Below are 22,821 nucleotides of genomic sequence, written 5' to 3'. Positions count from 1 at the left end.
CTGTTGATCTGAACTTATATTCAGATAGAGGTGCAGATCAGAGAAAGTAATGAAGTTTCCAGAGTCTCAGCTCAGGAAACATGCATGGGAAGCTGAGGGCAGCTTCCCTCACACACTCCCCAGGGCTTGCCTGGCAGAGACTGAGCCCAGGGCCCCCATGCCTGGCAGCCTTGGAAGATTCTGTAGGGAAGCAGCAGGAAGGCAGCAGTGCCGTTCCTCCAGCAGCCCCTTCTCAGCCCCCTGCCAGCTGCAGCTCCCGCCTTTGTCTCCCCAGTGCTGGCAGGGGCTAAGAAGGGGCTGCCAGAGGGAACGGCAGCTGCTGCCAACAGTCTTCTGTGTGCCAGGATTTCCCGGGGGTCCCTAAGCACTACAGCCTGGAGGTGCCAGCTCCAGAGAGCTCTGCCTCTGCAGAGCACCATGTCCCCCCACCTGCTTGCCATGGCCGTATCTCCCATCCACTCATGGGGGACGGGTGGGCAGCTGCTCTAGATGCCCCTGACATGTGCGTTTGGCCCTCTTGAACGCAGGCACTCCAGTCCCCATGGCCCTGGCACACTGCACCGTCAGGTCCCACCTGACACAAGAGTTTCCTGCAGCTCGCACATCCACACCCCGGCACCCTGTACTGCTCTGTCCCCGCACATTGTGACGAGGAGCTTGCAGCTCTGGCAGCAGCTGCACGCCAAGCGCACGGCACACATGGCCCAGCCCGGGGAGTGCTGTGCCACACTGCACACACAGCCTTGGGCTGCGGCCGCGGCACAGGGCATGGCACCCCAGTGCACCCCCAATTTACCCCATCGAGGCCCCGCCCCCTGCAGAGGCCCCGCCCCGGCCACCGAGGCCCCGCCGCCGGCGCGCGGTGACGGCGCGGTGACGTCAGCGGAGCTGTCCGCTCAGCACCGCGCGGCGGCCGCGCCGCCACCATGCGCGGGGTCCGCGGCCGGGAGCGCCGGGAGCGCCGGGAGCGCCGGGCGCCGCGGGGCCGCCGCCGCTGCCGCGCCGGGAGCGCAGGTGGGAGCGGACGGAGCGGCAGAGGGGGGGCAGCACGAGGGGATCCGGCCGGCGGGTGACGCCCCGGACCCCTCGGGGGAAGGGCTGGGGCACCGGGTTCCCGATCCTTCCGTCGTCCGGCGGAGCGAGCGCGGAGCCCAGGATGGGCGTGCGGGGAACCCGCCGTAGCGCCCCCGGGACCCCCGCCCCGAACAAAGAGAGGGGCGGAGCGGCCCCGCGCCCCGGCGGCCTTTGCGGCCGTCGCTCGGCAACGCCGCGCCCGGCCCGGGGCCCGGCGGCCGGCGGGTGCTGCGGGGCCCGGCCGGGGGGCGGCGATGGGGGCGCCGCGGCGGGGCTGTTCCCCGAGCGCTGCTCCCGGCCCCCGCCGCGCTGTGGCCTGCGGGGAAGGGAGGGGGTTCGGGGGCCCGGGGCGGGCGGCAGCAGGTGGGTAAGTCCCGGCGCCAATGAGCAGGCGCTGGGCTCCCCTAGCAACAGTGCCCGCGCCAATGGGCGCCGCGAGCCGCCCGCACCGCTGCCCGCAGCCCGGCCCCGCAGCCCGTGCCGGCCCGTGCCATCCCCGCATCGGCCCGCCAGCCCTGCCATGCCGCATCCCCGGTGCCCCGGGCCGGCAGAGCCCTGCTCGCACTCCTCACACCATCGCCCATCCCCAGCAGGGCCCGAGCGTCGCGTCTGGGCTCTGCGGGTAAAGTCCAATCCTGCTTAGCGTCCCCCCGCGGGCTCGAGAAGGGGCCCGGCGCTTGGCTGCCCACTCCCTGCCCGCCTGCTTCCTTGGGATTAGGCTCTGCTCGGCTTCCCCACGGGGATTTGCCGGGGCTGGTGTTGCCTTCCCCAGCCAAAGGGAGGAAGGAGGTTGTCTGCAAGGGATGAGATGCCAGTGGAGCCCGTCTGGGCAGCAGCAAGATGCTGGGCAACAGGAAGCCATGCCTGCAGCCTTTGCCCTCTTCCCAGCTCCTTTCCAGAGCGCTGTTTTTGTGAGCTGTCCTGAACTGGCCGCATAAACTTGGCATTTGAAAGGAGTGATGTTGGCCTGGGGACAATTTGTGACAATAAACCCATTCTAAACCAACTGAGCCTATAAAGGGACTAGGGGAGTGAAGGGGTGATGGAACTGGCTCCAGGTGGGAGCAGGCAGACGGACGCTGTAATTAGGTTTAAACTGAAGCTGGATCAGTCTTTGCAGGGGATTATGACCCCTCCATCTGTGTAGGCGCTGCAGGGGGCCCGGTAACTGTTTGCTCAGCATCCCGGCATAGCCACAGTGTTACGGGTGAGCCCTGGGTAAGGGGCAGTGCCAGCTACAGCTGGTGCCCTTCCAGCCCCATGGATTGGCATGGGAGGGCTGGATCTAGCATGAAGGCCCAATTTGTTTTTACAAGGACAGTGGGAGCTGGAGCAGAGATGAAAAATAGCCAGAAATATGATTAGAGGATTGGAGAAAATGCCTTGGAGTACAAGCTTAAAGAGCTCAATCTGTTTAGCCTATAAAAATAGAAGACTGAGGGGTGACTTAATTACTGAGCATAATTACTTCACAGGCAGAAAATACCAAGTTGTGGAAGTCTCCTGGTAATCGAACAGGGAAAGGGTGCCGGAGAGGCATGGGCAGGAAATTGAAGTCACAGACAAATTATTAAGTGACACGAAGCTTCCAGGGACACAGGCAGATTCTCTGGGGACACGCATCCCTTCAGCCACAGGTTGGGTGACTGTCTGCACCCCCACTGATGAGGCTGTTCCCCCATTCCCTCCGTTCCTACCCACACAGTGGAGGGACAGAGCAGGGTTTCTGGTAGCCAGGGGTGAGTGGTGGGATGGCTGCCGGGCATGTGCCACCAGCTCCTCCATTCTCCTTGCTCTCTCCCACCAGGTGGGGCGGGTGCCGGGACACAGTTCTGCTGGTGGGCTATGAGGCAGGAGTGGAGATTCTGATGCCTCTCCCAGGAGTCTCCAGAGCCATGACTGCAACTGTGCAGACGCTGCGGTTCAAGCTGCTGCCGCACGAGCCAGGCCATGAGTGGGGGCACAGCTGCCAGCAGGAAATTGAGCGTCGCTACCAGGTGGTGCCCTCTGTGGTGTGTGCCATGTGCTGCCTTTTTGGCATCATCTACTGCTTCTTCGGTGAGCCAGGCCAGCTCAGCTGCTGGTGGGGCAAGTGGGGAGGAGGGCAGAGGGGAGCTGGGGGGTGCTTTCCATCCCCTCCCTGACTATGGTGGTCTCTCCACAGGCTACCGGTGCTTCAAGGCTGTCATGTTCCTGACGGGGCTCATGTTCGGCTCTATCATCATCTTCATGCTGTGCTACAAGGAGCGGGTGCTGGACACACAGCTGAGCGTGGAGGCCTCAGTGGGCATTGGGTTGGGCATTGGGGTCTTGTGTGGGCTGGTCACCATGCTGGTGCGCAGCGTTGGCCTCTTCATGGTGGGGCTGCTCCTGGGGCTGCTGCTGGCGGTGGCCACGCTGGTGGTGATGGAGCAATTCTACCACCCACCAACGGTGTGGATCCCCATCGCACTGCTCTTGGGTGTGGGCATGCTCTTTGCTGTCCTCACACTGCAGTGGCAGCGTTTCTTCACCACCCTCTCCACCGCCGTCTTCGGCAGCGCCATCATGACCGTCACTGTCGACTACTTCATTGAGCTCTTCCTCCTGGTGCAGTACATCTATGAGCGCATCAAGGTGGCCCCTGCTCGCCCCGTGTGCTGGTACAGCTGGGTCATCCTGGGAATCTGGCCGCTCCTCACCACACTGGGTGTCCTGGTCCAGTGGAAGGTCACTGCTGAGGGCTACTCCCATACAGAAGGTGTGTGGGGAGTGTGGCAGATGGGCATGGCACAGGGGGAGTGTAGGAACTGGGAACCTGGGGACTGGGGTGGATGTTTCCAGCATGCAGTTCACAAGATCAGATACGGGGTTCAGGACTCTGTGATGGCACACCACCCAAGGGAGACCTGGTTGCACAAAGTTGGTGCTGGTTTGGCTGTGGGGATCGTTTGGATGTGCTCCCCAGTGCTCATAGGCCGCTTTGCTCCACAGTGATCATCAGCCGGCAGCAGCGCCGCGTGCAGCTGATGCGCATCAAGCAGCGGGAGGACCGAAAGGAGAAGAAGAAGAAGCGGAGACCCCACCACCCCCCACCCCACCAGCACAAGGCCCACCCCCCCGAGCCTGCTTACCGCCGCAAGCCCAACCCTGTGCGCCGCTTTGATGGGGACGTGCTCTCCCCCGTGAGTCCCGCAGCCAGGGTAGAGATCTCCCCCAGTCTTCACACTCATTCCTTCTCCACACTGGGGGCTGGGGCATGGAGAGGTGCCCAGCTAACATCTGAGCTTCTCGAGGGATGAGATTGGGGTGTCCCAGGGACTGAGCAACTCAGGTTGGAATGGGCCATTCCTACCATGGAGCACTTCAGCCTTTGCAAGCAAATGGAAACTGCTGGCCAAGAGCACTGTTGGCATAGCAGAAATAATCAGTAGGCAAGGTGCAAAATGCCCAGGGGAGGGATAAGACTGTGCTCCCTGCTGTGGCCAGCTAGTGGAGGGCCTGAGTGCTGGGAATTTCACTGGGCTGTTTTTGAGGGGGGGGCAGGGAGGGGCTGCAGCAGCATTTAGGATGGGGTGGAGTGGTTCAGGAGCAGAGCCCCCCTCACTTTCTGTTCCTCTCTCACAGAGCTACATCCAGAGTTTCCGAGAACGGCAGACAGGACCGTCGCTGAACAGCCTCATTGCCAGCTCCCATGCCGTGGTGGACCTGGACTATGACTGCAGCTCCACCGTGCCCCTCACCTCGGGCTCTGGCCCTGCTGTGAGGGTATAAGCCAACCCAGTGACCTCGAGCAACACCAGCACCCCAGCCTGCTCTGGCAGAACCCCTGAGACAGGCAGGGCTTTGTCCTCGGGCCCCAGTGGCCACATGCAGCTTGGGGCTGCAGATGGAAACCCTTCTTGGAGACACATGGGACTTGTCTGGGGAAGCCCCAGCTGCCAGTGGGGCCCAAAGGTGCTGGGGAAGCCCTTTGGCAGGGACTCAGCCCAAGGACCAGAACCCATGGACGTGCAGTGCGAGTGGCTCTGCTGGGGTGGTGGGTCCCCGAGCCCCCACTGCTGTGCATTACCCTATGGCCCGGGCACGCTCATCCTGCATCTTAACGTTTCCCCATATTTGAGTCCCTCCCCTTCCCAGGAGCAGCTCCCCACCCCATTGCACCCCCAGCAACTCCCCAAGTGCCTGTCCCCTATGTCCCTTCCTCAAAGAGCAGGTCCCATGGCCCTTTTCCCAGCAGGGAATCCCTTGAGCATGTGAGCCCTGTCCCACCCTGTCCCCAAGAGCAGCTCCCAGGCAGTGCTTCCCAAAACCTGCCTCCTCAGAAGATCCTCCTGCCCTAGCCACCCTCCCTACACCCCAGAGCGGCTTGCCACTCCTTTTTCCCAAGCTGGACCGGGGTGGTCCTGGGGCAGAGACTGCCACGGCCAGGTGGTTCCCAAGGTGATGCTGGCAATTGGTGCCTGCCCAGCGGGAGCTGCGCTGGCAGGGTGCATCCCCCACAAAATGTTTTGATGGGAGACAGGACATTGGCTCCAGCCTTTGGGCAAAGGCTGGGCTGCCTCAGGGATGCGGGGACCCCTGCAGCATCAGAGACCGTCGCTGTTTTGCTGGCGACTGGATTTTTATAGTGGCCGGGGGACCCTGGGGCAGGGCAGGGCAGGAGCCCCTGCCCAGAGCACTGCTGCGGGCAGAGGCTCACGCCTTGTATATATTTCTCTTGCTGTGATTTGTATTAACTTATTACGGAGTGAGCCAGGATTTCCCCATGGCCAGGCAGGCAGGATGGTGGTGAGACTGGACCGGGGAGCCCTTGGCTTTGGGAGCCCCTCCAGCCCAGCCCAGCCCAGCTGGCCCCGCTGCCCCAGGAACTGCATGTTTCTGCCAGGCACCCCCTTCCCGCAGCATTGTGCTGCCATCCCCCTTTTCAGTCTCTTTTGTAAATGTGCCAAACGCTGTTGAGGCCTCGGCCACGCAGTAAAGAGCCTTTCGGAGTCTGGCGTGCAAAGCCAAGGACTGTGGGGGGGGGGGGGGCAGGGGTGAGGGGGGCTCAGAGGGCTGGGCTTCCAGGGGTGCTGAGCAGGATGTAGAGTGGTGCCACCACCTTTTCTCTTAATGAGACCCCAGCTTGCTGGTGTGGAAGAAGCCATGTCAGAAAAAAAGGCTGTTTAATGCAGAGCCCTGAGGCTGAAGCAGGCCGGGGATGGTGTCCATGTGTCTGTGTATGCCAGGGGGAGCATGACCCCATCTCTCAGCAGTGGCATCTGTCAGTCTGCGTACAGGCCCTGAGAACTGCATCCTGGCTTCTAGCTCCCTGTGGGAACAATGGGAGTCAGAGTGAGCTGGGGCATTGCCAGAGCAGCTGTGCCACCCAAAAGTTGTATGCCAGACAAGGAGGATCAGAACCCTGGCCCTGTATCAACCTGCTGCCTCTAGCCCAGCACTCAGACTCTCGCAAGCAATGGGGAACAGGGACACGGGTTCTGGTGTCCCTTTACTGTAAGGCACAGCAGCACTGGCAGCTGTCAGTGGGTGTCCCTTAGGTGCCCACTCACCCTCCACAAGGAGCCGGGCAGTGGAGCGGTCGTCGAAGGCGTCGCAGGTGTATGAGTCCTCGTCCTCGGGGCCCACGCGGTGAATGATGAGTGTGCGGTAACAGTCCAGGTTGCAGATCTCATACTTGTCACCAGCAAAGATCTCGGTGTCCCCACGGAGCCAGCGCACACGGCCCCGGGCGTGGGACACGGTGCACTCCAGCGTCGCTTTGTGTCTCGCCAGCACCGTCTTGTCCCGCAGTGGCTTCACAATCCGGATTGGCAGTGCTGGAGGTGGGGGCAGGGTGTCAGCACCAGGGGGTGAGCAGGCTTCCATGGGCATACCACACGCTGACCTGGTACACCCCAGCCCTGGTGCTGGAGGCCAGCCAGACCTTGCAGCCTGCACTGGTACCTTCCACCTGCAGACTGGCCTCCGAGGTGACTGTCCTGGCTGTGAAGCGGATGAGTCCCTGGTCCTCAGGGCGCACACCACAGAACAGCAGGAAATGCCGGGTGCCTGGGGAAGGAGAGGCTGGCTCAAGGCGACAGCAATGCACACCCATAGGAAGGAGTGGGGCAGGGTCCCCCCCTTTGTCTGCACAAACTCCCCTTGCTTGAATTTGCCCTATCCCAGCCCCAAGCCGGGTGTGGAGCCACCTGCATCCCCACCTTCTTGCCGTATCTTCACTGTGCTGGAGACCTTGATCTTCTCCCCGTCCCGAAACCACTCGCCCTTCACATCCCCGTGTGACACCTCGCAGGTGAAGATTGCATTGTCACCTTCCCGGACCTGGACATCCTGTAGCTCCTGCACAATGTGGACCTGGCGCTCTGCAAGTAATGGACAGGGTGCCAGGGCAGCCAAGGATGGGGGGAGCAGGCAGGGCAGGGTTTGGGGGTGTACACCCTGCTGGGAGCTGGGTGACCGTACCCTGTACGTGCAGCATGGCGGAGGCCTGGCAGTCGCCGGCATCGCAGGTGTAGCTGCCGGCGTCGCTCAGCTCGCAGCGGCTCAGCTGCAGGATGCGGCGCCGTCCCGCCGAGTAGATGCGGCAGTTGGGCCCTGGCCGCAGCTCCTGCCCGTCCTGCACAGAAGCAAACAGGCAGCACCCCACTGCTTTGGCCCCTCTGCTCTGCCTGCAGCCATGGCAAGGAGGGCAGCAGCCTGGGGACAAAACAAGGAGGAGTACATGGCCAGGTGCTGGTGGAGGGGGCAAGGGTGAGCCCTCACCTTGAACCATTTCACCTCTGCATTGGGGCGAGACAGCTCACACTCAAAGCTGGCAACCCCCGTCTCTGGGACCCCCAGGTCTCGTGGGACCCTCACCATGGTGACTGGAGGCTCTGAGGAGGCAGGACACAGGACAGGAAGGCTTGATTGGACAAAGGCATGGATTTGGGGCTGCAGGGAAGAATAGCTGTGGCTGTGGCATTTCAGCATGGGGTGAGAGTGGCACCACCCATGGGCAAGCACTCATCAGTGGTGTTCCAGCTGGCTCTGGACCCAGACCCTGGCTGGGTGTCCCCACTGCTCAGTTCACATCTCCTCCCTGAGGACAGGGGGACACTTGCCAGCACTCTATCACCCCTGCTGAGGACAGGGGAACGCATGTGCCAAGTGTGGCCCAGCTCAGCCTCAGTGTCTCCCAGTGCAGAACAGCAGCAGGTCAGACAGCGGCAGTGCCACCCACCCCCAGCCTGCCCCAGGGACCGTACCCCGCACCCGCAGGTGGGCGCTGCAGCGCAGAGTGTCAGCAGTGAAGGTGACGGTGCCTGAGTCTTCGAGTGCGAGCCTCTCCAGTGTCAGGCTGTGCCCGCAGCCTGTGGCACTGATCCGGCACGTACTGCTGGGCTTCACCCGGATGCCGTCCCGTGTCCACACCCCGGTCACGCCAGGGTGAGACAGTTCCAGGTGAAAGGTGGCTGTCTCCTTCTCAAAGGTCTCCACATCTGTCAGCGGTGTCCGGATCGACACCTTCCGGGCTGTGAGGGACCCATGTCTGTGAGTAGGTGTCTGCTTCACTGCAGAACCCCGGCTTCACAGTCTGTGCTTGCTGGAGTGATCATCTAAATCCAGTTATTTGCACAGGACTCCCACCCCTGCCCATGCACCCACCTCTCTGAGCACCCCTTCCAGCCAAGTGCCAGCTCTGCCCACATGCTCCCATTGCAGTAGTTGGGTGCCCTCCCTGTCCCCATCCCCATCCCCGTTGCCTTCCACCCCCGTCCCCAGCCCGGTACTCACGCTCCACGTGGAGCTTGGCCTGCGTGCGGTCGTGCAGGCTCTCGCAGCGGTAGGTGCCGCGGTCAGCAGGGCCAAGGCAGCAGATGGTGAGGGTGCGCCGGCACCCTGACTCCTGCAGCTGGTACTTGCTGCCCGGCTGAAGGAGGATGCCCTGCTTCAGCCACTGCACCTCGGCAGCCTCGTGGCTCACCTCCACCTCCAGGCACACGTCCCCCTGCTCCTCTGCCACCACATCCTGCAGCTTCCGCACAAACAGCACCTGTGCCTCTGCACGGCCCACGTGCTGGGTCAGCAGCCGGCCCCAGTGTTGTGTCCTGGGCTGAGCCCCAGCTTTGTCCTTCCCCCTCACCTTGCACACTCAGCCGAGCTGTGCTCACCAGCCCTTCGGCATTGGCTGTCACAGTGCCTGCATCACCTGTCTGGCACTGCCGGAGGGTGAGGCTGTGGCACAGCCCGCTCCTTGTCACCAGCAGACGCTCACTGGGGACCACGGGCTGGCCATTCAGCTGCCATATTACAGCCACATCTTCGGGGGATACCAGACACTTGAAGGTGGCATCCTCACCCTCCAGCACTGTCAGGTTCTGCAGTTCCATGATGATCTCCACCACCCTGGGGACTACAGCCAGGTTGTCAGGGCACAGCATAAGGGACCCCCCGTCATGTGGAGACGCTGAGCATTTCTGCAATCCTGACATCGCTGTGCCAGCATCCCCACCACCCCCATGGAATAGGCGTCCCCCAGGTGGTGGGGATGCCTTGGGCTCACCCTGCACCGTCAGCGTCGCCAGGGTCTGGTCGTCGTTGGACTCGCAGCAGTACTCGCCGGCATCCGCGGGCTCCACGCGGCTCAGCACCAGCGACCGCTCCCGTCCCTCCGCCGTCATCTGCCGGCGGGGGCCAGGCGCCAGCACCCGCCCGTCCTTCCGCCACACGACGTCGCCCCGCGCCTTGCAGAGCTCGCACCACAGCACCACCCGCTCGCCCTGCCGCGCCCGCACGTCCGACAGCCCGCGCAGGAACTTCACCCGCAGCTCTGCACAGTCAAACCCCCCAAATCAGCACCCGCTGGCACCGCAGGGGGATCCCCGGCCACCCCCACTGCCCCCCTGCCCCCACCTCGGACGGTCACGTCGAACTGCATCTGGTCGTGCGGCGAGAGGCAGGTGTAGGTGCCCGCGTCCTCCATGGCCACGTTGTGGATGATGAGGCTGTGCACGCGGCCGTCCCGGCGCAGCTCGCAGCGCTCCCCGGCCACCGCCGCCTGCCGCGGGCCCAGCCAGGTGACATCGCACCGCTCCGTGGAGGTGACGGCAGAGAGCACGGCACTGCCGCCCTCCAGCACCAGCAGCTTCTCCTGCTCCTCCCGTTTGTTCACGAAGAGCACGGGTGCCTCTGCCGGAGGAGCACTGCACTCAGCTGTGGCCCTGCCAGCGGCACAGCATGGCATGGGGATGCCAAGCATCCCGGTGTGAGGCAGGATGAGACTGCACCTGCCCCTGACATGGGCGAGGGACACCTCCAGGCTCACCTTTCACACGCAGTGTGAAATGCACCTCATCATCACCGGCGTCGCAGAGGAAGATGCCACCGTCACCCAGCTCCGCTTGCTTGATGGTGAGGCTGCGCGTGGGACCCTCACTGCACACCAGCAGCCGCCCACCTGAGCACAGCGTCTGTCCATCCTTCTGCCACTGTACTGCCGCTGTCTCCGGGGACAGCCGAGCCACCAGCGTCACACTGTCCCCCTCCTGCACCTCCAGCGGGCTCTGCGCCTCCTCCTTGTTGACAATACACACAGGCCGGGCTGAGGGGTGCAGGGGACAAGGCAGGGTTCAGGGATGTCCTCACAATGTGGGGAAGTGCAGGGATAGGACCGCTTCAAGAGGAGAGGTGATCCCTCAGTGTGGGGCAGAAGGGCTGTGGGGCTGGCTGGGGGTCATGGTGGGACTAGACAGGGGTCCCAAGGGGCAGGCATGCAGGATGGAAAGGTCTGGCAGCTCAGGGTTCCCTCAGGGAAGGGACAGCAGCAGAGCCCATCACTCCCATATCACTCCCCGTACAGGCAGCACAGCTGCCATGTTGAGACCATTAATTTCATTGTACCACCCACCCACCTGGAGAGCCAGGACACCCGCCTGCAACAGGCCCCCTCCCACCCTGCACAGCCCTCCATCTCCAGCTGATAAGGGTCCAGGCTGAGCTCAGCCTTTGGCAGTCGAAGCAGGAGGAGCGGCGCCTGGGAGCCAGCCAAGGCTAAATTTAAACAGCCCCTGGCTGGGGGAGGCAGCGGGGACATGTCTCGCCACGACCCTGATGTGTCTCTTTCTAACCAACGGCTCCTGGAGGGTTGGGGACAGGGCTCCCACCCTTCCCTGCCATGCTGCCACTCCAGCCTCTGCATCAGCAGGGCCACAGAGGCTTCCCCTCTCCTTGTGTCTGCGGCACGACCCCACCATTCTGGGGGTCCCTGGGTTCTGAGCCAGCTCACCCGACACCTCCACGTTTGTCACCATGCGGTCGCTGGCAGCGTCACAGATGTAGCACCCCGCGTCGCTGGGCTGTGCCCCTGTGATGGTGAGCTGCCGCAGCACCCCGCGGGCCTCCAGCTGCACCCGCTCACCCGGGTGCACCTCCTGGCCATTCCGGAGCCAGCGCACCACGGCGTCGGGCCGAGAGAGCTCACAAGCCAGCACCAGGTCTTCCCCAGCCACCAGGCAGCGATGTGCCACGGCACCCGTGCTGCCCACAATGGTCACCGGTGGCTCTGGGGCTGGAGAGATGGGCTGTCACCACAACAGCAGCCTGTGCTGGGTGGCACAATAGCCAGACCCTGTCCAGACTCCTCTGGCTGCAGCTGAGCAGCGCAGGGGTTTCCACAGGGCCACCACACAGATACAGCCCACTCCCCATGTGCCCCCCACCAGCCTCCCTCTGCTCACTGCCACCCAGCCCAGCCTCACATCACCCTGGCAGCAGCCACAGACCCACCTCACTCCTGTTCCCCTGGTCATCCCCACCAGGACCTCCTGCTCACCTTCTACAGTGATGAAGAAGACGATGCTGTCATCACCAGTGTCACAGAGATACTCCCCAGTGTCCCTGCCCGTAGCACCCAGGATCACGAGCGATCGGCGCACCCCATCCTCCTCCAGCCGCACATGCCCCGTGTCCTGCAGCTTCTCCCCATCCTTGTACCACTTCACCTCCCCGTGGGTGTGTGAGAGCTGCACCTCCAGCACCAGGTCCTCCATCGCCTGGCAATGCCGGTGGGTAGGCAGGACATCCTTCTCCAGGATCCTGACCAGCGGATCTGCAGCATCCAGCACCAACAGAGCTGAGGTCTCTGGGGTTTGTGCATCCAGCAGCCCACACCAGGCTCTTCCCTACCCTCATGCTCACCCAACACTTGGATGGTGAAAGTCACTGTGTCATTGGCGGTGTCACAGGTGTATTTTCCAGAGTGCTCAGCTTGGGCAGCGGGGATGAGCAGCCGGCGATGGACACCCTCCTCCTCCAGGACCAGGCCACCCCCAGCCTCGAGCCTGACACCCTCCTTTGCCCAGCACACGGGTGTATCCGCACGGGACAGCTCACAGCACAGGGTCACCGTCTCCCCCGGGGACACCGTCATGACAGGGACAGGTCTGCAGGGCTGCAGGATCCTCACCGGGGGCTCTGCAGGTATGGCATATCTGAGATACAGAGCAGCGCAGGGACAGCACAGCCCTGGGCACCCCACTGCTGCCAGCTCCGGGTAAGCCCCTGTGCTGGGTGGCCCAGAGGATCGGCACCCACTGTGGCCAGAACCACATCAGCACTGACCTGACACCTTGACATCGAAGGAGACGGCCTCGTCCTTGGTCTCGCAGATGTACTCTCCTGCATCCTCTGCACTGCTCCTGGGGATGAAGAGGCAGCGCCAGGCCCCCTCCACCAGCAGCTGCAGGTTGTCAGTCTCGTCCACCTCCAAGCCATCCTTGAACCAGTGCACCGGAGCATCCGGCACGGAGAGCTCGCACCGCAGTTCCACACACCCCGGCGCCTGAACCAGCAGCTCCAGTGAGCGCTGTGGAGGCTGCAGGATCCTCACTGGTGGCTCTGTTGGGGGTGTAGAGGAAGAGTGTGAGACCTGCTAACTGCTCTGCTCCTGGCTCTGCTGTGTCTATTTGCTGTCACCTGTGTCCCTGTCCCCACGGGGCTGTATAGAAGCTATATCCTCTCACCCCAGAGCAAAGAGGTTGGAACTGCTCAGGGCAGGGGCAGCAGGCACAGAGATGGAACTGCATGCCCTCCTCCACAATGCTGAGAGCAGGGAGCAGGGCTGGGGACCCCAGAGCACAAAGCTGGGACAGTGCTATCCTTTCCAGGATGTCCCTGCTGTGCCACCAACCTGCCACCAAGATGGAGTAGGAGACAGATGCATCGCTGGCATTGCAGAGGAACTCCCCTGTGTCTTGTATCTGGGCACAGGGCAGCACCAGGCGGCACTGCAGCCCTTCCTGCTCCAGCACCAGGCTCTCGCCCACCTCCACTTCTTTGCCATCCTTGTACCAGCACACCGGGGACACTGGGCGGGACAGCTGGCACCACAGCTCCACGCGCTGTCCGACCACGTAGGAGTGAGAGGCCTCCTTGTTGGAACTGACAATCCTCACTGGTACCTCTGCTGGGAACATGGCAGGGCTCAGGTGTGCTGCTGAGTGAGCCTCACATGAGGACAGGAATCCCATGGGCAGCTCACTGCTCACGGTCACCCCAAAGCTGGCAGCATTGTCCCCAGCATGGCACAGGTACCCCCTGAGTCAGGCAGTGCAGCTGCAGCAATATGCAGCCTCTGTGAGCGTCCCTCTGAGCAGATGGCCAGGACCTGCATTGGGACCACAGCCTTCCTGTCCTTCAGCCAGTGGGCAGGGACATCTGCTGGGGACACCTGGCACTCCTAAACCAAGGGCAGCCCTGCTAACACCTCCCAGAGCTGCTCTGCCTCCAGCGCTGGGGTGAGGCAGACCTTCGGGGCTGAGAGGACCAAGACCTTGTGTCACTTGGCCTCCCATCCTACCTGCCCTGGCAGCTGTGGCCATGGATATCCCAGCCCTGCAGTGCTGCAAGCTGAGGGAACAGCAGGGCTGGGGAGTGAGGTGACATCACCCAGAGGCAGGCAGATGGTTGTGCTCTGGAGTGTAGGGGGGCAGTGTGACACAGAGCTCTGGGAGGAGACAGACCAGCTTGTATGCTCCTGCCCACATCCCCTTCCAGCCCAGGGGCACGGGCAAGGAACTGCTCTCAAGGAGGTGAGAGGCAGCTGAGGTGCTGAAGCCACAGTGTGAGCAAGGAGCTGGGTTAGAGGGAGCAGGGGGAGAGGGATGTAGGTGTCTGTTGTACCCACCTGCCACGGTGACTGTGTAGAAGACAGAGTCCCCACCAGTGTCACAGACGAACTCCCCTGTGTCCTGTGGCCGGGCGCAGGGCAGCACCAGGCGGCACTGCAGCCCCTCCTGCTCCAGCACCAGGCTCTCACCTGCCTCCACCTCCTCCCCGTCCTTGTACCAGTGCACGGGAGCTGCCGGGCGGGACAGCTGGCACCACAGCTCCACACGCTGTCGGGCCATGTAGGTGTGGGAGGCCCCCTCGTTGGAGCTGACAATCCTCACCGGCTCCTCTGTCACGGAGAGACGTGGGGCTCAGCCAGGACATAAGGAGCAGAGCCAGTGATGGTGGCCATCACAGCCCTGGGGGGAGTGATGGCTTCACCACTTGTTGGCTTTAAGGCTGGAAGACACCAATCATCTACATTCTACATAGCACAACCTTCTGCACCATCGTGCCTAAGTCTCCCTCTTCTCCTCACACACTACAACCAGGAGGAGCACCAGGCTTTGAACTGGCTGTAAATTGCTGCAGTGCCCTTGCTCCCACAGTACCTGCCCTGCTTTGCCCTGTGGTGGAGCTGAAGGCTGTGGAGGGAGGATGCATATAGGCAAGCCCCAGCACTGATAACCACTGTCTGTGGTGCCAGCAGCAGCCCTTGCAGCTGCTCTTCCAGGGGCTGCCCTCTCCTCTGCCTATCTCCCCATTCAAGTGCCAGCCAGTGCTTCTGTCCTGGCTCAGCCTTGACATTTGCTTATACTGTGGCACAGGAATGTGGTTTGCTTGCAGCGAGCAGCCCCATCCCTCCAGCTTACCAGGACCCAGGACCCAATTCCAGATTGCAGTCATCACTAAAATCACCATTAATTTGCTACAGAAAATGTGTGCCACTGCTCACACCGCCCCTCTGAATTGAGTCAGAGCTCTAAAGACAGAGGGGCTCCCAGCACAAATTTTATCTGACCAGCCCTCCTCTCTCCTGGGAAAGTTCAGGATGCCACCTAGAGCCAGCACTGCCTGCCTGGCCGTGCACATTGCAGACAGCCGTAGCTGGCCTGGACTCTGGTGCCCACAGAGCCCACGGCACCATGCGGGCACAAGGCACGACCAGCTCCGGGCCACAATGGTGGACAAGCACAACCTGCCCTTCCACAGCCCTCATCTGCTCCGTGCTGGGTGTCCGGGTGGAAGCTTCCCAGACGGCTCCCAGCTGCGCTGCCAGGCTCAGCAGCACAGCGCTGCCCCGCAGCGTGCGGAGCGGTGCGGCGCCGCTTCGCAGCGATTAACCTGCAGCACGCTGAGCCTGCATCCGCCCAGCCCCCTGATCAAAGCACTGCCGGCCGCCTCTCTGCCAGGACCTGCTAAAAGCAATCACATTGCTGGAGTGCAGCTGGAGATGTTGAGCAGCGCTGAAGTGAGGGGATGGATAATGTGCCAGCCCGCAGCGGGCAGCATCGCTCCGGCCTCAGCCTCTCACTAGTTCTGAGGGAGCTCCAGGGCTCAACAGCTGAGAGAAAACCCAGAGGATGCTGGGGATGGCCGAGCTTGAGGGAGGCAGGCTACATGCCATAACAGCCCGATAGCTGAGATGCCTCAGGGAAACCCAAGCGTGCCACAGCAGTGCTTGACTACAGCAGCCAGCCTGGCACTTGTGCCAGAGAGGTGTCAGCCTGAGCCTCCAGGCACCCACCCCCAGCCCTGCGGTGACATTGATGTCCAAATCCAGATTGAACCAAGACAGCCTCCCTAAGACCCTTCTGTCAAAGTTATGCAAAGCTGCTCAGCCAAAAGGCTGAGCTTCAGCAGATGGTGTTCCCTCTCCCAGCCTAGGGAAGCAGAGCTCTCCATGCCCCACACTCCCACACAGCACACGACTCCTGCCTCTTCCCAAAGCCCATGCTGCCTGTCCTTCCCACTGGCAATTTTGCCTTTATCTCACTAGAACCCCCTCCCTTCCTCACCCTCCCAAGAGTCACCACTCCACTGACTCTTCAGCATCTCTTATCACTCATCCTATCTTCATTCCTACGTCCTTGGCCATCAACTTTGGCCCTTTGCCGTGTGTTCACAGTGAGGCTTTACCACTGTGGTCACATCACCTTTCAACTGGGCTTGAGCTCTGCCCCTGCTTGCCTTCCTGTGGCTGTGCGATGTGGGTTTTGGGGCCAGCAAGGGGAAGCCTTTAGTTTGCTTTCAGCTTTCATTATCCTGTGCCAGGCGGTGATGCCAGCAGCCGCTCCACAGCCGGGGCAGCCGCCCCAGGTGCTGAGTCCTGCTCCCATCCAGCAAACACCACCCAGCCATCGGTCTCCAGGCAACTGCTCATTTTCAGCAATTAACGCTGTCCATCAGAGCAATGACCAACCATGAGTCACCCCACGCCAGGTGCCAGGCCCACTATTTTTAGGACCTTGGAGGAGGGCTTGGTTACTAGCCATGGCAGAAGTCCGGCAAACACCCTGGTGTGCAGGTGCTGGGTGCTCTCGTGTGCTCTAGTGTTTCAGACAGGCTGAGTGAGCTGTTCCCTCTGGCCCCTGGTCTGAGTCCCATAAGGACCCCAACTGAGCAACAAACCAAACTGCTGGTGAGCACCAGGCAAGATCAAGTCTGACAAGTATCCCATCGCAGCAGGTGACAGCAATACTGACACCAGCACATGCTTTGTGACATCCTGCACCGGCAAAGAAAGACCCCTGAGACCCTACCAGCCCTCCTGCATCACACTCACCTGCCACAGTGATGGTGTAGAAAGCAGAGTCCCCACCAGCATCACAGACGAACTCCCCTGTGTCCTGTGTCTGAGCGCAGGGCAGCACCAGCTTGCACCGTGGCCCCTCCTGCTCCAGCACCAGGCTCTGGCCCACCTCCACCTCCTCTCCATCCTTGTACCAGCGCACTGGGGCTGCTGGGCGGGACAGCTGGCACCACAGCTCCACGCGCTGTCCAGCCATGTAGGTGTGGGGGGCTTCCTCGTTGGAGCTGATGATCCTGACTGGCACCTCTGCCAGGGATAACGTGGGCCTCAGCATGACTGGCTGCAGCTTTCAGCCACATGATGGGGCAAGAAGCAGGGCAGGAGCGCTATCAGGAGGTAGGGGCCAGGCTCCCCCACACAGTCCCCAGCTCACCGGTCACGGTCACCACGAAGCTCACGGCATCATCCCCAGTGTCACAGGTGTACACCCCAGTGTCTGAGGGACACGCTGAGCGGAGCAGCAGCCTCCGCACACAGCCTTCTGCCTGCACTGCCATAACGTCATCCAGGGGCACGGCCTTGCCATCCTTCAGCCAGCAGACAGGGGCATCCGGGGTGGACACCTGGCATTCCAGCAGCACAGGCATCCCTGCTGGCACTTTTCGGAGCCGTTCAGCCTCAGACACTGGGGCGATGCGGACCTGTGGGGCTGAGAGACATCGAGGAGCTGTGAGAAGCATCCTCCAGCATGACAGCCCCTGCTGCTGGGGTCCTGGTAGGACCCCAGGGTGAGTGCCTTGATCACCTTGCACATGCAGGATAGCCGAGTCCCGCACACCACCGGACACAAAGGTGACCTGGGCCCCACTGTCAACCAGCCGTGCTCCTCGGATCAGCAGTGAGTGCTCCATCCCATGGCGCTGTACACTCCACCGGCCGCCTGTGTCCTCCTCCTCAGCCAGCCTGGCACCGTTGAGGAACCAGGACCCATGCACCGCAGCCGACAGCTCCAGGGAGAACTGCGCATCCTCGCCATCCCTCACCCACGCGTCCTGCAGACCCCTCTCCACACGAGCTGCTGGGGCTGGAGCACAATTGTATTGAGCCCCAGTGGCACTGACTGCCAGCACACTGTGGCACGACATCCCAGCTTTAGCCTGTCTCCTCACCAAGATGCACAGATCCCGGGAACTCCACGGGGCTGCTCCTGCCGTGCTTGTTGGCGGCAGAGATGCGGAAGCAGTAGTCGGCCTCGCGGGGCACGCTGTCGCCCAGCACCCGCACGCTGCTGGGCAGGTCGGTGGCAAGGCACTGCACCCACTCCCCTCCCGCCGCCTCCCGCCGCTCCAGCAGGTAGTGGCTGGCGGGGCGGAGGTGGGAATCGGGCGCGGGACACCAAGTCAGCAGAGCCGTGTTGGTCTCCACCACGCTCATCTCAGCTGCCACCGGTGCGCTTGGAGGGTCGTGCTTCACACCTGCAAGTCACAACCCAGGTTGCCTGCTTGGGGAGGCTCTAGGGGGGATAGCAGAAGGGCTAAGTGGGGATACACAGCCTAGTTCTTTGGGGATTCTCTCTCTGGTGGAGAGAACGGTCTTGCTCCCTTGTAGCAGGCTACAGGGGTTTGTGAGTGCCTGTAAAGCTGGGTTCCTGGAGCCCTGCTCAAAGCCCCCTCCCCAGAAAACACATTGCAGCATCACACCCCCAGCATATTGGGTGCCTATTCCATCCCCTCTTCTGCATCATCCCTCTCGAACAGGCAGGAGAGAGGACACAGGACCCCTTCAAGGCTGAAGCTTACACTTGACTCGGAGCTGGGAGGATGTTTGCGACTCCCCGACAGTGAAGGAGATGATGCCCGCGTCCTGGCGGGTGACGTGCACCAGCACCAGGAGGTGTGTCCTGCCGAAGCTCTTGAGCACGGTACGGGGCGACTCCCTTAGCTGCAGCCCGTCCCGGCTCCAGCAGCTGCCCTCCACCACATCCCGTGTCTCCACACAGAAAACTGCGTTCTCCCCCTCCATCACATCCAGCTTCCGTGGCAGCCGCTTCGCAATCACCCCTATGGGAAGAGATATATGAGGGAGGAATTCTGGGGACCAGGATGGGCTCTTTGAGGTAGGAGAGGAGGAGGAGGAGGAGGAGGGGCAGCAGCAGGCACCAGCCAAATGGAGGGAAGGCGAATGCAGGGGGCAGTGGAGACTCGGGCAAGGAGGGGAATAGGAAGGCAAAGCTGTGCTCCCGGAGGCCTGAGCCCACCTCGGACAGAGACCTCGGCGATGCTGCGTCCTTTGTCCTTCATCTGGCAGAGGTAGATACCGTCGTCGTCGATGCGGGCATCGCGGATGGTCAGGCGCCGCACCACCCCCTGCTCCTCCATCACGTACTTGTGGCTGGGCTGCAGCTCCCTGTCCTCCAGGTACCAGGAGGTGGGGATGGTCTCCAAGGGCACCTGGCACTCCAACACTGCGTCCTCCCGCTCTGCCACCTCCACGTCTGCCAGCTGCACCTGGAACCGCAGCCGGTGCTCTGCCGCAGAAGAGACAGGAGCTTAGGGCATGTGGGGTACAGCATCCACTGTCAGCCCTTCGCTCAAGGTGCTCCCAGCTCACAAAGAGCAGCAAACCCTTGTCCCTCCTTTGCCCTCTCCTTTGGCTTGCATGAGACAGACACTGCCCTGACAAGGACATCCCCCAGAGCAGGGAGGACCAGGGCACAGCCTGGGGAGACACAGGGATGCCTCCAGTATCTCAGCAGGGAGTTCTGGGGGATGAAGGAGCATGGAAGCCAGCATGCTGTAGCAGGCATCTCAGTGGAGGGGAGCAGTGGGGTGCAGGCAGGGGCTGCACCAGTTCTGGGTAACCCCAGCCACGGGCTGTCCCCAGCTGGCTGGATGGCTTGGGGGGAATTGGGCAACTGCCAGTGCAGAATGTTGGAGCCGTGCCCTGCAGGGCTGGCTGCCAAAATCACTCAGCACTTCCAGGAGAATTTGTCACCAAGGCACTCTCCCTCTTCCCTGTTTGTGGCTGGACACCTGCAGTCATCTCGAGAAGCCACACCTCTGTTTGCAAGGAGAGAGACATGGAGCAGGACACAGCTCCTGGAGAAGCCCACAGCTCTGTCCTGAGGAGCCTGGGGTGACCCTGGCTGCACGGGGCAGGAAGGAACCCAGGGACGCTGGGCTCCCACACAGACACACCCCTGCCAGAAACTTCCCTGAGCTCCCAGGGCCCGGCCACCTCTGACACTCCTCGGGCATGTTCCTACCTTTCACCTGGAGCTGCACTGCGCTCAGGGTCTGGCCAGCAGTGTTGGAAGCGGTGCACATGTACAGCCCCTGGTCCTGAGGTTTGCAGTACAGCACCTTGAGGATGAAGTAGCCCTCCCGGTCCTCGTAGATGAGATGCCTGCGGCCGGGGGCGAGGGGCTCACCATCTTTCTGCCAGATGATCTCTGGCTTGGGCTTGCCAGTAACGTAACAGCGAAACTTGGCGTGCTTGCCTGCGCTCACGGCAAATGCCTTGGCCCCTGGCACCCTGGCTGGCACTACTCCATTGGGCACCCAGGTCTCCGGTGCCAGGCGCCGTCCCGCTGCGTGCCGCCGCCACCGCTGCCGCTCCGCCAGCGCCTCGGCACCATCGGCCGGGGGGCAGCCATTGGGGAGCCCGTCCGGCGGCGCCTGGGGCTCAACCAGGAGCACGGCAGCAGCCAGGGCCTCCTGGGAGCCGCTGCGTGCCCGGCAGATGTACACTCCTCCATCCTGGGGCCGGGCACTGAACAGCTTCAGGAAGTGCCAGTCCTCTGGTTTCTGCCCCACTGCAAAGTGGCTGCTCTCAAAGAGTTCGGAGAGCTTGTGCCCGTCCTTCTCCCACTCCAGCACAGGGCAGGGCTGCCCAGACACCCTGCAGGTGAACATCACGTCCTCCCCCCGGCACACCCGCAGGGACGAGGGGGCAATGAGGAAGGCAGGTGCGACGCTGCCTGAGCATCCCTCCTCCTCTCGCCGCTCCGCTGGCTCCACCCTGAGCATGGTGGCAGCGTAAGTCTCGCCAACGCTATTCTTGGCCCTGCAGACGTAGAGTCCACTGTCCTTGGGGGTGGCACAGGACACCAGCAGGCTGTACAGGTCCCCTTTGGAGTCCATATGGAAACGGTCTGAGGGCTCGATGGCATTCTTGTCCTTTTCCCAGAGGATGCTTGGCTGGGGATCACCCATGATCTGGCAGCTCAGGACCGCATCGGTGCCACTTTGGACCGTGAAGGCACGTGGGTAGGCCAGGAACCTGGGGGCTCCCCCGAACCCCTCCATCACCAGCTCCCAGGGTCACGGCAGGCAGCTGGCTGGAGCAGCAGTGGGGACCATCAGCCTGGGGGGATGTACACACAGACTAGAGTGGAGGCTTGGGCTTCATCAGAGAGATCAACCAGTGTGGAGCCCCCAGCCAGGAGGGACCCACACCTGGAGCCAAATGCCCAGCATGGACCCCCTGCTTCAGGAGCATCACCCTCATTTGGAGCAGCACAGCCCCACTGGATTTGCCCCCGAGTCACCCAAATCATGCATTTCCCAGACCAAGGCAATAGGAGAGGTGACAAAAGGTGGCTCTTTGCACCCTGGGGGGCTGAGACACTTGGAGCTTATCCCAGGGTTGCAGAGGGGACTCCAGTTCCAGAGGTGGGGGACCCCTGTCTAGACAGGGAGCATGGGCAGCTGCTTGCTGGGGGCTGGGGGACAGCAGGGGCAAAAGGGCCCCCGCCCGCCCCTTCCCCACCCGCCGGGCATTCACATTCCTCCAGTATCGGGTGGTGGCAGAGCCACATTCCTGCAGCATCTGGGCCGGCTCAGCGGGCAGGTGCTGACACGGAGCTGTCACGGGCCCGAGGCCCCGGCTGGACCCGGGCTGCGACTTCCTCCCAGACTTGGGTGGGCAGGGGACCCCCTGTGCCACCCCACGGGGCAGTGCCCTGGGGCAAAATGGGGCTCTGGGAAAGGGTCCCCCTTCCAGAGAGCAGCGCCACAGGCAGGATCCAGCCCCTGAGCGCTCAAAACTGCAGCTGGAAATCATCAGTCCCAGGGGGAAAAAATGAAAGCTGGGGAGGTGGGTCCTGCTTTTGCAGGGCACGGCCTCCATCCCGGCTCTGTGGGTAACCGTGCCCACCATCAGGAGCAGGAGTGGGGCAAGGTGCTCTGTGGCACCCCCCGGTTAGTGCACCCCACCCTCTGCTCACAGCATGGCCAGGACTGGGGCAGGGTCGTCTGTGACTTGCTCAGGCAGGGGGAGGGGAAACAAAAATACTTCTTGAATGAGCCAGAGGGTAGGAGAGGGCTGGTCCCCAAGGAGCAACAGGGACTGCGGCCGGCTTCTCCTCCCAGAGGCCTTCCCCCGGGACAGTGCACCCATGCAGAGCCACCTCTCCATCCACACGGCCCTGACCCGTGGGCCAGCCCAGCCCACAGCAGCTTCTTTGGACACAAAGGGACAGCTCTGATGGCTCGGCCACGCCATTGCACCCTTCAACCCCTCCTTCCCCAGCCCCCCTGCTCCAGGCAGCCCCCAGCCCAGCCCCTGCCCCTCTCAGGTACCTCGCTGTGCCGCGTCTCCCTGCGTTTCAGTGCCGGCACCCAGCTCCTGCTGCTTCCCCCAGCTCCCCTCCGGGGTGTCAGTGCGCAGGGACCAAATGTTACAAATGCCTGCAGCTGCTGTCCCCAAAAATACCCTCTGATGACACGCGGGCTTGATAAGAGTGAGCCTGCTCCGTTCAGCGCCTCGCCGAGGCTGGGCTGGCCTACCTATGTATAGCAGCCACCCCAGGGAGCTGCAGGGGTGCTGCAGGCCTGGCTGTGCCTCTGTGCTGCCCCAGCCAGCAGCGAGGGACAGCGTGCCCTGTGGAGAGCATGGCATGGCATGCAGGGTGTGCTGTA

The 22,821-nt window shown here is 62.5% G+C and overlaps 2 protein-coding genes across 5 annotated transcripts; one reads left to right on the top strand and one right to left on the bottom strand.

The window, feature by feature from the left end:
- The first annotated feature begins 854 nt into the window (after positions 1 to 854).
- TMEM198 (transmembrane protein 198) lies at positions 855 to 6,047 on the top strand. Of its 2 annotated transcripts, none has more exons than XM_026792306.2 (5): positions 855 to 1,014; positions 2,882 to 3,132; positions 3,239 to 3,814; positions 4,048 to 4,256; positions 4,681 to 6,047. In XM_026792306.2, the coding sequence occupies exons 2-5, from the start codon at positions 2,943 to 2,945 to the stop codon at positions 4,825 to 4,827; spliced, it is 1,122 nt and encodes a 373-aa protein (XP_026648107.1). In that variant the 5' UTR covers positions 855 to 1,014; positions 2,882 to 2,942; the 3' UTR covers positions 4,828 to 6,047. The 2 variants fall into 2 exon arrangements, with proteins under 2 accessions (XP_026648107.1, XP_005485293.1); XM_005485236.4 differs by having other exon boundaries at positions 857 to 1,014; positions 4,048 to 4,238.
- Positions 5,449 to 22,629, bottom strand: OBSL1 (obscurin like cytoskeletal adaptor 1). 3 transcript variants are annotated; one of them, XM_074548620.1, is made up of 26 exons: positions 22,483 to 22,629; positions 20,166 to 21,265; positions 19,158 to 19,427; positions 18,700 to 18,960; positions 18,070 to 18,375; positions 17,706 to 17,984; positions 17,334 to 17,627; positions 16,934 to 17,206; positions 14,225 to 14,497; positions 13,229 to 13,504; positions 12,661 to 12,936; positions 12,238 to 12,513; positions 11,873 to 12,148; positions 11,327 to 11,608; positions 10,367 to 10,642; positions 9,955 to 10,230; positions 9,605 to 9,871; positions 9,185 to 9,454; positions 8,836 to 9,102; positions 8,307 to 8,573; positions 7,822 to 7,934; positions 7,522 to 7,675; positions 7,260 to 7,421; positions 7,003 to 7,107; positions 6,609 to 6,875; positions 5,449 to 6,367 (listed from the first exon to the last, which is right to left on the bottom strand). In XM_074548620.1, the coding sequence occupies exons 2-26, from the start codon at positions 21,205 to 21,207 to the stop codon at positions 6,360 to 6,362; spliced, it is 6,816 nt and encodes a 2,271-aa protein (XP_074404721.1). In that variant the 5' UTR covers positions 21,208 to 21,265; positions 22,483 to 22,629; the 3' UTR covers positions 5,449 to 6,359. The 3 variants fall into 3 exon arrangements, with proteins under 3 accessions (XP_074404721.1, XP_074404722.1, XP_074404723.1); XM_074548621.1 differs by having other exon boundaries at positions 13,229 to 13,501; XM_074548622.1 differs by having other exon boundaries at positions 17,334 to 17,609.
- Between the last annotated feature and the right edge of the window lie 192 nt (positions 22,630 to 22,821).

Source organism: Zonotrichia albicollis, chromosome 10 (genome assembly GCF_047830755.1).
Source record: "Zonotrichia albicollis isolate bZonAlb1 chromosome 10, bZonAlb1.hap1, whole genome shotgun sequence".
NCBI lineage: Eukaryota > Metazoa > Chordata > Aves > Passeriformes > Passerellidae > Zonotrichia > Zonotrichia albicollis.
Note: the sequence above shows the minus strand (reverse complement) of the source record. Positions and strands in the feature narration are given on the sequence as shown.

What these genes read in the sequence shown, in the direction of transcription:
- TMEM198 (XM_026792306.2), top strand. Translation starts at nt 2,943, where the DNA reads ATGCCTCTCCCAGGAGTCTCCAGAGCCATGACTGCAACTGTGCAGACG. An exon ending in GGGCTACTCCCATACAGAAG is followed by an intron (nt 3,815 to 4,047) that starts GTGTGTGGGGAG and finishes TTTGCTCCACAG; the next exon opens with TGATCATCAGCCGGCAGCAG. An exon ending in CCGTGAGTCCCGCAGCCAGG is followed by an intron (nt 4,257 to 4,680) that starts GTAGAGATCTCC and finishes CCTCTCTCACAG; the next exon opens with AGCTACATCCAGAGTTTCCG.
- OBSL1 (XM_074548620.1), bottom strand. Translation starts at nt 21,207, where the DNA reads ATGGAGGGGTTCGGGGGAGCCCCCAGGTTCCTGGCCTACCCACGTGCC. An exon ending in GGCGACGCTGACGGTGCAGG is followed by an intron (nt 9,455 to 9,604) that starts GTGAGCCCAAGG and finishes ACCTGGCTGTAG; the next exon opens with TCCCCAGGGTGGTGGAGATC. An exon ending in CGCCCACCTGCGGGTGCGGG is followed by an intron (nt 7,935 to 8,306) that starts GTACGGTCCCTG and finishes CTGCCTCCTCAG; the next exon opens with AGCCTCCAGTCACCATGGTG.